Source organism: Nycticebus coucang, chromosome 2 (assembly GCF_027406575.1).
Source record: "Nycticebus coucang isolate mNycCou1 chromosome 2, mNycCou1.pri, whole genome shotgun sequence".
In the NCBI taxonomy this organism is placed as follows: domain Eukaryota; kingdom Metazoa; phylum Chordata; class Mammalia; order Primates; family Lorisidae; genus Nycticebus; species Nycticebus coucang.
Window position 1 is genome coordinate 11,789,326 of NC_069781.1, and position 16,342 is coordinate 11,805,667.

General features: G+C 40.3%; 1 protein-coding gene across 1 annotated transcript in view; it reads left to right on the top strand.

Annotated features, from left to right (window-relative positions):
• MAPKAP1 (MAPK associated protein 1) overlaps nucleotides 1–16,342 on the top strand; it is a 284,441-nt gene that overhangs the window by 247,898 nt on the left and 20,201 nt on the right. Inside the window, 1 exon segment of the mRNA XM_053562435.1 lies at nucleotides 2,912–3,049. Coding sequence (XP_053418410.1) covers nucleotides 2,912–3,049 — 138 coding nt within the window.

Below are 16,342 nucleotides of genomic sequence, written 5' to 3' on the forward strand. Positions count from 1 at the left end.
TTCTTGTGGCCGTGCACAGCGTAGGCAATTGATGCAGAGATACAGCCCATAATGGATGAACTGTACAGTAACAATTTGCAGATAAAAATAATAGAAGTTAAAGTGTACTTTACATGATAAAAGAAAGATGAAAGGGAACAAGAATCTGTTACATCTGAGATGGTTACAAAAGTCCTGCTTTGTGAAGTAGGCTCTGTTGAAAAGATTGATGCAATGGGGAGTGACCTTGGCTTGGAGCAGGAGCTGGTGATGTATGTATGAGCATCCCTCTGCTAAATGGACCCAGATTTGTAGCGCTAATATACATGGGAGCCCAGAACCAAACTCAGTATGGCAATAAATCAACAGCCACTTTGGGTGTCATTTCTGGTTTATATTCCACTATTGTTCTATCACTTTAATTCATGTCACTATCATCTTTTCATCTGGAACAGTTTTATATAATTTTCCAGTGGAGTTACCTGACAAATCCTATCAAATTAACAAGGTACATTAACAATATTGACTGACTACGGCTTCAAGAGTTGCAGGGCCACAGAACAAAATTTTAAAACCATGTCTCCCTGGTGATGATTCCCCCCTCCCCCATTCTGAGAACAGAATGTGGGGCAGGGTTTATTTCCACATAAGAGATATGCACATTTATTTTACCCTGTTCATTTTGACTTTTATAAATGTCAAAATAAGAAGCAGAAGGAGGGAAAAGACACACACACATTCTTGCTACCAACAACCCTGGCTTAGGTCCTTTTCTTTTTTCAGGGAACTGTAGAAATGTCCAGATCTTTAACAATTAATGACCAAATTGGAGGCAAGAGTGTAACTGGATAGTTGTAATCTATTTTAAGTGAAACGTAATAAAATTGGTCTCCTGATACATTCTCACCCTCCTGAAATCATCTAGAACTGAATGTCCATAGTCAATTGGACTTAGGACATCATGCCTAATTGAAACATGATATTCTTGAAATGTCTAATGACAAATCCCAATGTTTAATTAGTAAAAAAAAAAAACACACCAATTATTAATCTTTACCAAAGACCACACAGTAATGAGTGGGGGTTGGCAGCCATTGCTGCGTTTTCTCCTCTGACGAAAGCAGGGAGTCTCTACTGTAGTCTCTGTACGTAGCCTTCTGTCTTTGTCTAACTGGTCTTTGTAATTTATTCATAAAATAAAGTAGAAATAAGTGGAGTGTATAGCAGAGTTCATGGTGAGTTTTGTTTGTATTTGTTTTCTTTTTTAATTTTAAAATCGCTGTCAGACTGTGATGGTGGTTGCATGTATATATTTTGGTTTTCAGGGGTTTTTATGCGGGTAGTAAAGTGGACTGTTTCTTTTATTTGCCTCTTTTGGCTTACTGAGTTTTCTCACATTTTGTTCAAAAATTTCTGAGTGATTCATAGGTTGAAATATGTTAACTCTGATTGTCTTTTCTGTTGCAATATGCACATTTGATTATTTTAATTATATCTTACATCGTTACTTCATTTTGCTTTTTCTTGCTTCGACCCTGACCTTTAAACTATGGCCTAAAAAATAATTACTTTTAAGGTCCCATATGGGGCCCACTCTAGAAGGCATATTGGAAGCTTTTGTCTCACTTCATGGACAGATTCCCCAATTTTCAGCAAAAAAAAAAAAAAGGGAAAATCGCGCATCTAGCCTAAATCATTGTGTCAGGCTGAGAGACTCTTCTGCTATACTGGGAAAGCAATTGCTCATCTCCACACTTACCCGTGAACACCTCCCATACCTGGCATTACCTTTGTTCTACAAACACCTTTATTCCCAGTCACTATACAACATGTTGTGTCTTTCACAGCTCCAAAAAACGAAACCTGAAGCGCCAGTATTTAACATTCTGGATTCCTGTTATGAAGTCTTTGTTGTGTGAGGCTCACACCCCATGCTAAGTCTCTGCCTCAGCAAGGAAGCAGTGATCTCCACTGCCTAAACCCAAGACTTAAACTTGGAAGGTTTTATAGATCCTCCTGTGACTTCTTTTAAATATAGCCTGGAAGATGATTTAGTGTCACAAAAAGGAAGAGATCGTTTCCTCCCCTTCCCCGATGCTATTTTTAGCATGTAAGGTTTTTCCAGATGAGAAACTGTTCATGAGTAGCTTAGATACTGAGGAATAGGGGATGTTACAGATTCATCTGTCCACCTCAGATCATCTTTTTTTTTTTTTTTAATTATTTTCATATATTTATTTTCATACTTTTGATGAGATCATTGTCATCAGATCATTGGCTTCTGACTTTGATTATTTCTGTTGAGAAACTATCAGTTTTGTTTTGTTTTGTTTTGTTTTTTTTATTGTTGGGGATTCATTGAGGGTACAATAAGCCAGTTACACTGATTGCAATTGTTAGGTAAAGTCCCTCTTGCAATCATGTCTTGCCCCCATAAAGTGTTTTTTTTTTTTTTTTTTTTTTTTGGCCGGGGCTGGGTTTGAACCCACCACCTCCAGCATATGGGACCGGAGCCCTACTCCTTGAGCCACAGGCGCCGCCCCACCTCAGATCATCTTTTAAAAAAAGAAAAGAAGATGGATCAAAACTGTTTAATGAGCTTTATGGTTTATTTCATTATAATATGTAGGTAAACTCTATATTGTACTGTAACTTATACCTAAGACTGAATGTTCCTTAATACCTTTTCATATATTTTGGGTTATTCTCACCTCCCCAATTCACCCACCCAGGAAACCAGACTGTGCAACTTCTGTGTGCCATTTGGAGTCTCCTTATGTCTGTCTTAAAAAACCCACAGCATTCCCCAAAGCCCTCAGAAGGAGCTCATGTTCATCCAGTTTAGGATTTATAAAACGGGTCCAATGATTACACTCAACTCGCACTTTCTACTTCTTATGGCTTCTTTTTTATCCTCTCGTTCACTTCACAGGTATCTCTGGAGACAAAGTCGAGATAGACCCTGTTACAAATCAGAAAGCCAGCACTAAGTTTTGGATTAAGCAGAAACCCATCTCAATCGATTCTGACCTGCTCTGTGCCTGTGACCTTGCTGAAGAAAAAAGCCCCAGTGAGTAGTCCCTTTTATTTATGTCTCCTTTCTCCCTTTCCCCTCTCTTCCCTCTGTGTGCTGGGTGCCAGGAGAATATATTGCCACCGTGTCCTTTTTTCCTTGGGTCTATTTAATTCATTACCAGAAATTTCTTTTAATCAAACGGGATTGTATTATGGTACCCATCCTGTCTGGTCTTGATGGCAGCAGACAACCTTGCAGCCCTGCTCCTGACCTCAGCAGCCCTGCCCTGGGGGTGGGGGAATAGGGCCAGATTCCTGCTGGGAATTTGCACTCATCAGAGCCCTCATTTCACTTTGTACTCCCTGCCCATTTGGGGGAATTGACCAGTCAGACCTGGACCTCCCTTCCTTCCATGCCAGATCAAGGGAAGCAGGGATTTCCCAAGGCAGCTGAAGACTACATTTAGATATCCATCATGCTAGAAGTGTCAGCACCCCCAACACCCTCACAGATTATTGGCAGCTGCATGACCTGCCAGCTCATAATTAAACTCTCACCTGATCCCACAGAAGAGATTACTGCTGGGTTGGCATTCCTCTGGTTAAATTATCAAAATAGATACAGTTCAGTTGTATACTTCGGCATATTATAGTTTTGCAGTTATGTAATTGGGTTTAGCATTTAGATTAATCCCTTAGTCATTATTTGGACTTTAGTCGTATCAAGGGATATAGAACACATGGAAGTCCCCATGGAAGAGAAATGTTTAAACTATATAAGGGCACATTAGCTGCCTAGAGAAGGCTGTGAGATAATGGTTCTCAGACTCTGGCATGTATTAGCATTATCTGTGTAGCCTTTTAAAATGCAGTTACCCAGGGCCCACCTGAGTAGATTCTGATTTAGTGACTTGTGGTACCAGCTGTGCATCTAATTTTTATTAATCCCCTATGTCCAGTGTCCGGTAAATTTGAGAACAAATGTTAAAAGGAATTACATGCTCAAAAGGAACAATAAGAAATGTAAAGGCCAGCAAGTGTTTATAATATGGTTCTAACTTGTGAAGTAATACTGACTACACAGGGGCCTGAGGGGCTTACAGACTGGGCATTGCTTTATTTATGGGTGGGGCTTTAAATTTTCTGTCAAGTCCAGCTGTGCTGGGCTATAATTTCTCCTCCTTTCAATTCATTAGCCTACAGGTTGGCAAGAAGGGAGAGCTTAGTTGGATATAGGGAAAGGGGTAAGGCCATCCCCACCCCTTCCCACCATTCCAGCTATCCCAGCAAGGCCTCTAACTCTGTGAGAGGCTGGGGAGAAAATTGTCTGCTGCTGGGGGGCCTTGCCCCAAGGCTGCTGGATTTTCTCTGTCTTCAGATAAACATTTTCTTCCTAATCCCACTCACTGCAGCTTGTCAGCCAAGAAAGACACTATTATTCTGGCATCTTTCTTCCCAAGAACTGAGGATGCTTTGAAAAGTAGCATTTTGTTACTAATAATTTTCCCTGTCTCTGAGAAATGAAGGACAGTCACTTCCTTGTTGCACAGAGGGATAAGCTGGTGTGGAAAGATTGGGAGAGAACTAGAAGCAGGTTTCCCTTATGGTGCCATCCCAGGACACTCACTGTTCCAAGGAAAGTTGTGATGCAGTTCGTGAAGGTACACGATGTCACATACCCAGCCTAACAGGGAGTGGAGAAAAGGTTCACAGCCACCCACCTCCCAGTCTCTCTAGGCATCAAGGCAGTAGAGAATAATTATTGCTCATCTGTGTAAATGAGGCCAAGCTCCAGCATTGGGGATACCATGCAAATGTGGGCCCCGTAATTTCAGTATTGTCAACCTAGTAGGAATTTTTTGTCTTATTTTCACAGACGCCAGATGGTTCTGTATAAAAACTGCGCATGTGGGTCTCACAAAGGTTTCTTCCTCTTTCACTCTGGCTGCAGAGATCTAGAAATTATGGCACTTTCCTGAGGCCCACAGCCCCAGTAAAAAACACTTCTTCAGTCCTTATCCCCTAGAGCAGTGCTTTTCAAACCATGTTCCTCAGCACTCTAGGGACCTCAGGCATGTGTATTTAAGACAAATTAGGTTTAGGCTTCTCTTCAACCAAAGGAACACTGTTTTTTCTATTTAGGGATTCTGCATTTAAAAGTCAGCTCTGCTCAGTGGCTGGGGTGCCATCTACATGCACCGGAGCTGGCCAAACAACAAGGACAACTACAACCAAAAAAATAAAATAAAATAACAGGCGTTGTGGCGGACACCTGTAGTCTCAGCTATTTGGGAGACTGCATCAAGAGAATCACTTAAGCCTAAGAGTTTCAGTTTCTGTGAGCTATGATGCCACAGCACTCTACCAAGGGCGACAAAGTGAGACTGTGTCTCAAAAAAAAAAAAAGTGAGCTGATAAACAAATTTTCCTTCTTAAAAAAAGATTTGAGATGGCGCCTGTGGCTCAAAGGAGTAGGGCACCGGTCCCATATGCCAGAGGTGGTGTGTTCAAACCCAGCCCCTGCGAAAAATTGAAAAAATAAATAAATAATAAATTTTAAAAAGATTTGAAAGTTAACAGGTTAACAGAATAAAATTCACACTTCTCAGCATAGTCTTTGCAAACATTGACAACAAGCTGACCACTCTAACTTCATAGCCCATAATTTCCCATCTCAAATTTGGACTACGGTCACTGTGAACTCCTTGTACACAATGCATTTTGTGCTTCTGCTGTTCCCACGGCTGGAATACACTTCCAACCCTGACCCTTCCTCTACCTAGAAGACATTTCTACCTCCCCAAACTCAGCCCACTCATTCTTCAAGATTCAGCTCCAATGTCAGGCTTTCTCTATTCACTTTGCCCCCAGGAGTTTATACATAGCTCTAGTACAGTCCCTCCGTGCTGTGTTTATTTATGAAGTCTGCCCCTCCCTTCCATCCCCATCTCCGTACTGAACTGATTGACCCAGGAACTGGCTTCTGCATCAAGTTGTCCTCAGTGGTTTGTTGACATGAAATTGAAGAGGCTAGAATTTAGAAACCAAAGTTACTTGATGTAATTTATATTTAAAGTGCCTAATAAGGATGTATTAAATGAATCGGCTTGATGCTGTATGTTTTATGATTTCCAGTATGTTCTTCGAATTAATTCAGTGACTCAGTCTAAAAAGTTCATCCTCAGACTATCATCAGATCCCAGAATTAATCTATGGGACGTCTTTCTTTTCTTTCTTTCTTTCTTTTTTTTTTTTAAGGATTAATGGTAGGTAACCCTTTTTATCTTTTGTGTCTGTTGAACCTTAGAAAAAAGTTATTTTAACATCACTAAAGAAATGAAAGTCACTATATTTCATAAGTTTAGCCTGTGATTTTTATCAGCATAGTGATGTATGTTTGTAGCTGAGTTTACATCAAAAATTATTCTTGGGGCCTTCTTGAATGAATCATGGCAAAGAAAGAGAGTCTAGAAGTAGATAAGGTTTTTGATTTCTGCAATATATTTCTTTTTTCATGTTTTTATCTCTCATAACACAAGTGTCTTGCTGAAGACTGGAACGTGTGACCAGCTGGAATAATTTAGTTGTGAAAACAGAGCAGACGTGTTATTAAACAGCCTTCTTTACAAAAAGGCATTAAGTGTTGGGAGTATAATGAAGTTGTCCCCAGTCTTGCTTGAGACGTGTTTGTCAGAATTTTGAACAGAAAAGAAATGGTTTTTAAAACCTTTGAATATGGCCAGTTTGCAGTGTTTATTGAGAAAGCCGCTGTCAAACCATTAATTTGGTCGTCATAAGGAACACAACTCAAGTTTAATTGATGCCATATCCAAAAAGTGTGTGAATAGCTGACTTGGCAAAGGGACTGAGCGTTTGAACGGCTGTAGTGAAACACATAATTACACATATTGTGAGATCAGAAAGACCCAGGGTCTGAAGCCGGGCTTCATAAATAGCAGTTCTGTGGCTCTTTCCTTTACCCTCGACTTCTCCCTCTTAGGCCAGGTTCTCAGAGGGAAGATTTATTGCTCTGTCCCTGTGAGTGTTTAAGGACCTGGAACTTAATGACTAAATAGATACAAGCCTTTAAAAAAATTGCACATATTATTATAGGCTCTTGAAAGAGTTAGTTGAGAAAATCTGTATATCTCAAGCCCTGAGATATTAAGAATAAATTCTGCCTTTCTGGATTTAAAAGAAAAAATTATAAAAAAAAAAATAAATAAAAAAAAATAAAAGAAAAAATTATGCTGCCATTATAATTATTATTATTCAATTCAGTGATTTCTCCATCAGATTTTGCTACTTCATAGGATATCTTTTGCAATTTTGAAAGATGTCACAAATGTCTAAAAGATGAATTAGTATTAATTCATTTTAACTAATCAAGGATGTTATAGCACATAGGAAAGAAGAATGTTTCCATATCACAAACTACCATGTTAAAATTGCCTTAGAGAAATGATTTTCCAGTCTTAGGTAGCTCTAGACACAGGCTTTGAAAGCCATGGGCTCCGTTTTTAAGTGCTAGCCTTGAATTCCTGTGTTAAAACAAAAGCAAGGACCTTTCTGTGAAACTGGAGCCCATCAGGGACATGGGCTATATTTGAATACCAGACTCAACCCTACCAGGTCTGGTTTTATCATAAGAAGGTTGTACAGACTTACAGTCTTTAAAGGAAGCAGCCTATCATTAAGAAATCAGATTTAAACCTTAATAAAGTAGCTGTTGTCTTTATAGCTGAAAAGAGCGCTGTATCTCAATTAAGTATAGATCATATAAAACCTTAAGGAAGCAACATAATAGAGGTAACCTGATTACATTCTTTTGCAATAGTATAATTTAAAGGAAATCTGATTCTGTTGATGCTGGTTATGTTGGGGGAGGTTTTGTTTCGTTTTTTCTTTTTATCCAAAACACTGTTTTCGTTACTCTTTGGGTTTGAGAGTTAACCACAACTCTAGGAGATTGTTAAACCCTCTTGCTAGAACTTGCTGGGTATTTGAGATGAGATTTAGTTAAGGCTATGAGTTAAATTAGCTGGGCTTATTGGTGACCTCCCGCTTAAATGAATCTTTCTTTTCATAAGTACTTGACAAGATTTGTAAAGTAGTGCATTTAATTTACTAATTAAATTAAAGCTACTGAATAATGATTTGTCCACATTGATTTAGCTTAAATAGAAAAGATCAGCATTGTTGTGATCTTCAGCAACCTTAATGGCCAAGCCAGTTAGACACAAAGGCCTCTTGTGTTGCATAAGTCAGAAGTACATAGGTAAGCCCAGGCTGTAATTGAATTGCCTGACTGCACCCTGCAGTCACAGATTTCCTTTGCCTTCCTGTTCCATTGTTGCACTGGGGGCTTAAGAGAATGTTAACGCGGTAATAGGCACAGGGCCTTCCCCATTATACGTCTTGCTATCGAGCGGTTCTGCATGACTAGTTAAAGAAGATGGCAAGAAGATTAATGAAAGCAAGGCTAATACAGAAGGGGGTACTTTTGCAAGACTTCTACTGAGGAGATATTAGAGCTGAACCAGAGCTTGGCTTTTTCTTTATCCTGTGACCTTTGAACCTGCCTTACTGTTGAGAGCTGCCAGGGAAGTCGACATTTTGATTGATGTTGGTACACGAGTCAGTCTTTCCCATTGAATTCCACATCTGCACGAAAATAGCTTTTCCAGCAGAATTCATACTGGCTAGAAGTGATAGCCAAATTGATGGCTGAAATGCTTTTATGTAGTTTTCATTTAAACCTAAAGGTATTTGATGGTTTAATTCAGTATCCAGTTTTCACACATTATATGTATTCACTTATATGTTCTTAATGGGTTCATCAACCCATAGTGAAAGACCAGTATTAGGAATGTTCATAGGTTTGCAAACAGCTCTGAGCAGACTTTATAGGGGAGTAAAAGCAGTCATGAAACAAATCCTTTATCACCCTTAAAAAAGAAAAATCAGTCTGAAGGCCCAGGGAAACTTACTTTGAGGTTCTGTGAATAAACCAAAGCATCCAGCTGTTTTTGCAACACTATAGATGGGGAAGTCTGAAATCTCACCTCTGTACTCCCAGACAACTTCCTCAGAGGCTGTCTTGATTCACCCTGATGCTGGGTTCCCTGAACTTGTCCTTGAGACACTAGCATTCCATCTGAAAGGTATTGTCATGGGCTACTTGTGATATAGTCCTGTGCATATACAAAACTCTTCACTTGTTTTCACTAATTCTCTTAATGAAACATTGTTTGTGAAGCTGCGGGCCTTGTATATATACGTGACTGTGTGTCTGAATATGCCAGTGTGTGATCCCCACCTCCTCTCCCAACAAAGGAAAGCGGGGAGAATGGCAGAAGGATCACTTTTGTTACTAACGTCAGCCTGAGCACACCCCAGCCCACACATTGAATCCTCTAACCACCTGATTTCTTTTTTCTTTTCTCCCTATTTGACAGGGGTAGTTCTAGCAGAGAACTCTCTCTCTCTCTCTCTCTCTCTCTCTCTCTCTCTCTCTCTCTGTGACGGATAGGCATTCTAGTTGCTAAAGGAGGAGGTACCCAGGAATTTTGTCATATTCTTTAGATGCTCTCAAGAGTGTATGAAAGAGGATGAGGGTGACGTTAGCCACTGCTGGATGGAAAAGCTATAGCCCCAAAGTGAACGGATGGATAGTCATGACCATGCCGGCACACTGTAGGCCCTAGTCTGTAAGGCACCTGCATTCATGCTCCAGTAGACCTGCAGCCCCTCCTTGGCCTCTGTCCACTCCCAGGAGGTCTTGGCACTGTAAACATTAGGTGGGCAAGCTATGTTGTGTTTTTATTCTCTGACAAGGACTTATTTCTTAAGTTCCAGATCAAATACGGTAAGTACTGCCTGATTACAGAACACAATGGACTCTAACATATTAAATGCCCCAGTTATTGAATTGCCTTTTCATAAGAGTCCTCTGGAGCACAATCAAGAGCAGGCAGTGCCTCATCCTTTTAACAGATATGTTTCCTAGCCCTATTAAAAGGGGTCTTCATCTATCCTGTCAAAGGGAGTCTGCTGGGGTTTTTTAGTTTAATTACACTATCCAATTAAAACTCGTTGCTGCATTTGGATGCGCCTCTCCTTGGGCCTGAGTGGATATGACATTTACAAGGCTCGCCTTTCAAGCAGACAATAGTGTGATTGATGAGGTGCACGTTCAGTGAAGGAGGCGAGTGCCTGTGGAAGTGCTGCTTTAGTGCATTTTGATTTATTTATCATCTCCTTCCAAAACAAGGGAGCTGACGAGGAGATGGGTTTAGGCAACCAGGGGGTCCACCTCAGTTTTTCCAAGTGTGTGGGAGGGAAAGACCTGGAGTGTGTACCAGGATAAAGGTGGAGAAAAACTCTAAGCATAGGGCCAGTCTGCATCATCTAATGTCAGGTTCCATTCTCAGGGTCTCTGACCCGGTCTGGTTTCTAGTAACCTCACGCTGCAATCTGCTGTTAATACGTCATCACTGTGTTTCAGAGAACAGTTTGCTGGGGCTGGGAAGCGTTGGCTGGGTCCCTGTATGCGTGCAAGCCAGTTGACAGACTTGGTTGTCATTTGTTGACATCTGACTTTTGCTCTAGGTATGCCAATTGACGTTCCCAGCTACATCCTCCAAAAATCCAGCAGCTTCCGTTCAGGAGAGTCAGTATTTGATGACTCTTTCTCTCACCCTGCCTAGCTACATCATATATTTACCTATCTTTTATTTGTATTTGTTTTTATTTTTTAGAAATAGGGTCTTGCTCTGTCACCTAGGCTGGAGGGCAGTGGCACGATCATAGCTCACTGCAATCTTGAACTTCTGGGCTAAAGTGATCCTCCTGCCTCAGCCTCCGAAAGTGCTGGGACTACAGGCACTCACCACACCTGTCCTATGTTGAGCATTTAAAAGTGCTTCTAGGCTGGGCATGGTGGCTCACACCTATAATCCTAGCACTCTAGAAGGCTGAGGTAGAGGATTGCTTGAAGTCAGGAGTTCTAGATTAGCCTGAGCAAGAGCAAACACGCTGTCTCTTCTAAAATAGATAAACATGGCTCTGCACCCGTAGCTCAGTGGTTAGGGCGCCGGCCACATATACTGGGGCTGGCGGGTTCTAACCCAGCCGGGCCTGCTAAAAAACAATGACAACTGCAACAAAAAATACAGCCGGATATTGTAGAGGGCACCTATAGTCCCAGCTACTTGGGAGGCTGAGGCAAGAGAATAGCTTAAGCCCAGGATTTTGAGGTTGCCGTGAACTATGATGCCCTGGTACTCTACCAAGGGCAACATAGTAAGATTCTGTCTCAAAAATAATAGAAAAACATTTGGCCAGGTGTGATGGCTCACACTTGTAATCCCAGCTACTTGGGAGGCTGAGACAAGAGGATCACTTAAGCCCAGGAGTTGGAGGTTGCAGTGACCTATGATGATTCTACTGCACTCCAGCCAGGGCGACAGAGTGAGACTTTGTCTCCAAAAAATATATAAATAAATAAATAAAGTGCTTTTAGAATTTGGATCAGCCAAGAGCAAGTGTGGCTCTTCAAAAAGAGATTTGGAGGCACAATGGAGAGGCTCTCAAGGTGATAATGGCAAGGCAAGCCTGGCATCTTGCTCTTGAACTATTATTGCTGTTCACCCTTAGCAATGATAGGACAAACCCGCTGGCCTTTCTGTAGCTCCTAGAAAAAAAGGTGTTTCAGTGCAGTGGTCTCTAGAAGAGTCAGCACTGTGAATTAGGAGTCAGGATATTCTACTCTGAGCCCCGTACAGTTGATAAAAATAAAACACCTCTCATATTTATCATCAGGTATGACAGTTGCTCACAGGGGCTGTTGGGGCACATTTACGTAATGTGTCAGAATGTCTGTATTAGTGAGGAAACGTGGCCAGTGTGGAGATACTCAGTGAGTTTTCTTACATTCTCTGTAAATTTTCTTCATTTTTCTACAGGACTTATTAATAAGCAGGAAAGAATTTGCTTGTGTTGATTGGAATATTGATAGGTTTAGAGTGGAAAACATTCTGAGAGTATCAGCTATTTTTCCTCCTGGGAGAAGCCTTGTTCTTGCTATTAAGTTTTCACTTAATTGTTAACTTGGGCCTCATGGACCTATAATAACAAAACAATTATCTAGGTATAATGAAACATTTGCATACATTTGCATTTTCCTGTATTTTGATTACCATTTCCTCAAATTCATTCTTTCTTGATTTTTAACATCAGTGGAGATCCTAATCGAGAAAAGGGTAAGGGCAGGAGCTTTTCCCTACTGAAAAACTCTGTGTGAAAGATTTCTCAGCTGGATAGATGATGGAAAAATCTGTTTTCCCTTGCCTCCTGCCAAGCTCCAAATTGTGTTTTCATAATAAATAAATGGGATGCTTACATTTTAAGTTATTCTCATAGTCATGGAAAAAGTAAGCTACAGTTTCATTAAAACCAAGGTGTATTGCCTACAGTACTCCCATATGCAACTTCCAAGACAGGGTAACTGCTGTCCGCTTTGTCTTTTTCTTTATCATGAATGACTAGAAAACTGGACAAATTATAAACGATTTTCAGACATTGAAAAACAGGCATTTATAGGATTCCTAGGAGAAAGGAAAAAAGAAAATGAGATTGACCATCACCTCAGCTTTCCACCAGGAGAGGAAAGAACCCAAGGAGACTCTTAACAGTCTCACTGAGCTGGAAAACGGAGATAAGAGTGTCAACTGAAATTTGCAGAGTAAATACATACAGAACAGAGCTTGGAGAAGAGGGAGCTACGCTGAGAAGGAGCTCTTCCTTGCATCTTTCACTGTCAACTAAGCTGAGCATGCCTGTGGGGGGACCTCTCAAAGACCAGAAGTTGAGGAGCCATAAACTAGAGTTCTGGTCAACCAGAATATTTAGTAGTGATTCCAGATAGGCCATACTTTAGGAGTAGAACTAAACTAGCCATAGATTAAAGGCTGCTCTAGTCCTTGCCAACAAAGCCTTTAAAGGAATCTTGAAAGGATCAAACTCATCCACAGTCAATTAGCTGCCTGCCAGAACAAAACCCAATATTCTGTAAAGGACAACAGTGTAATGCAAACACCCCGAAATGTGCATTTATAATGTCCAGCATTCAGTCAAAAAGTACTAGACATGCAAAGAAGCGGAGAAATGTGTTCTATAATTAGGAGGAAAATCAATCAATAAAAATAAAGCCAGAAAAGGCAGGAATAATAGAATTAACAGACAAATGCTTTAAAATTAGCTACAATAAATATAGACAAGGACTTAAAAGAAAAGAATTCAAAAGGAAGTAAAAACTATTAAAGAATCAAGTGAAAATTACAGAGCTGAGAAATATAATACCAGAATAAAAATAATTCACTAATAAGAATAGTTAAGTAGTTAAGTCCTGATTTGTTTTTATTTCTAAGTGTAATATATTGGCTATTTAAGGTTTTTTCGGATTCCATATAAAATGAAGCACTATTTTTTCAAGCTCTTTGACAGTGCTTTACTAGGGATTGCGTTAAATCTGTAGATTGCTTTGTGTAGTGTGGACATTTTAACAATGTTGATTCTTCCCAACTATGAGCATGGTATGTTTTTCCATTTGTTAACATCTTCACAACTTCAGCTATTTCTTTTCTCGTAGTTTCATAATTCTCTTTATAGGGATCTTTCATGTCCTCTGTTAGGTATATTCCCAAATATTTCATCTTCTTTGGCACTACTATAAAAGGAATAGAGTTCTTGACTATATTTTCATCTTGACTATTGTTGGCATATATAAAGCTACTGATTTGTAAGTATTGATTTTGTATCCTGAGATGCTGCTGTATTTCTTGATCACTTCTAAGAGTTTTGTAGTTGAGTCCCTGAGATTTTCGAGGTATAGGATCATATCATCTGCAAAGAGTGAGAGTTTGATCTCCTCTGACCCCATTTGGATACCCTTGATCACCTTCTCTTGCCTGATTGCAATGGCTAAGACTTCCATTACTCTGTTGAATAGCAGTGGAAATAGTGGGCATCCTTGCCTAGTTCCTGATCTCAGTGGAAATGTTTTCAATTTTACTTCAGAGCAACACCAAAAATACATTACTGGAATTTGATCAAACTAAAAAGCTTCTGAACAGCCAAGAGCACAGCAAGTAAAGCTAACAGACAATCTTCAGAATGGGAGAAGATTTTTGCAGGTTATGCTTCTGACAAAAGTCTGATAACTAGAATCCATAGAGAACTCAAACTAATCAATAGGAGAAGAACAAATAACCCCATTTCTATGTGAGCAAGAGACTTGAACAGAAACTTCTCTGAAGAAGACAGGCGCATGGCCTACAAACACATGAAAAAATGCTCATTATCTTGGGCAGCGCCTGTGGCACAGTGGGTAGGGCTCTGGCCCCATATAGCAAGGGTGGCGGGTTCAAACCTGGCCCCGGCCAAACTGCAACAAAAAAATAGCCAGGCATTATGGCAGATGCCTGTAGTCCCAGTTACTTGGGAGGCTGAGGCAAGACAATTGCCTAAGCCCAGGAGTTGGAGGTTGCTGTGAGCTGTGTGAGGCCACGGCACTCTACCGAGGGTGATAAAGTAAGACTCTGTCTCAAAAAAAAAAAAAAAATGCTCATTATCTTTAATCATCAGAGAAATGCAAATCAAAACCACTTTGAGATACCATGTGACTCCAGTGAGATGAGCCCACATAACAAAATCCCAAAACTCCAAATGTTGGGATGGATACAGAGAGAAGGGAACAACACTTCTACACTGCTGGTGGGAATACAAGCTAATACAGCCTCTTTGGAAAGAAGTTTGGAGAATACTCGAGGAACTAAAAGTAGACCTACCATTCCATCCTGCAATTCCTCTACTAGGTATATATGGGGTTAATTACTTTACAACAAAGACATTTGCATGAGAATGTTTATTGCAGCCCAATATGTAATTGCCAAGACATGGAAACAGTCCCAGTGCCCATCGACCCATGAATGGATTAACAAATTATGGTATATGTACACCATGGAATACTATGCAGCCATAAAAAAGGACAGAGCCTTCACATATTTTATATTTACCCGGATGGAGCTGGAACACATTCTTCTTAGTAAAGTATCTCAAGAATGGAAAAAAAAAATATCCAATGTACTCAATACTACTATGAAATCAATATATAATCACCTACACATACATATGAATGGCAAAACATGACTATGGTCCAGAAAGTAGGAGGGAAGAGAAGAGAGGGGAGGGGAGGGGGGAAGAGGGAGGAGGGAAGGAAGTTTGGGGGACCTCACCTAATGTGCATAATGCAATGGTACATTTCAAAACTATTAGAAAAAAGTATAATTGTCTTACCACAACAAAAAGATAAGTGAGGTACTAGATGTGTTAATCAGTTTGGTGTTAGCATTTCACATTGTATATCAAATCAGTGCACTGAACCCCATAAATGCATCAATGTACACAATTGTGATTTAAATAAATAAAAGAGTAGTTAAGAGGAGCGGTGTCCATAGCTCAGTGGGTAAGGGTGCTGACCACATACACCAAGGCTGGCAGGTTCAATCCCGGCCAGGCCAGCTAAAACAACAACTGCAACAACAAGAAAAAATAGCCGGGCATTGTGGCGGGTGCCTGTAAGTCCCAGCTACTTGGGAGGCTGAGGCAAGAGAATTGCTTAAGCCCAAGAGTTTGAGGTTGCTGTGAGCTGTGATACCACGGGTGACAGAGTAAGATTTTGTCTCAAAAAAATAAATAAATAAAATGCAAACCAGGCTGGTGCAGTGGCTCACACCTGTGATCCCATCACTTTGAGGCGAGCCTGGTGTCTCATAGCACAATTTCATCTCTACAAAAAAAAAAAACATAAATTAGCCAGGGGTGGTGGCTTGCGCCTGTATTCCCAGCTCTTTACCTGACTGGAAGGGAATCTCCTTAATTCAGTAGATTAAATACCAAAAACCTCCTGCAAACTTTATACCAAAGGAGGAAACTGCAGACATTCCCTTTAATATTGGGTTCATAACAGTGATGCCCACTATTACTGTAATTGCTTCACACAGTACTGGAGATCCTTCCATGACATATGGCCAGAAAATAGAATAAGAGGCATAAAGACTGAAAGGAGTAAGATAAAGGCTGTCACTATTTATAGATGGTACAATTATCTGTTTAAGAAACACAAAAGAAATCACACAATATTAGAGAAAGAGAGTTTAGCAGGTGTTCAAATAACCAAGCTCAACTAGGCAAAAAAAGGGACTTCTCAGCTTAGTGCCCGTAGCTCAATGGTTAGGGCACTGGCCACATGCACCAGAGCTGGTGGGTTCAAACCCGGCCCTGGCCT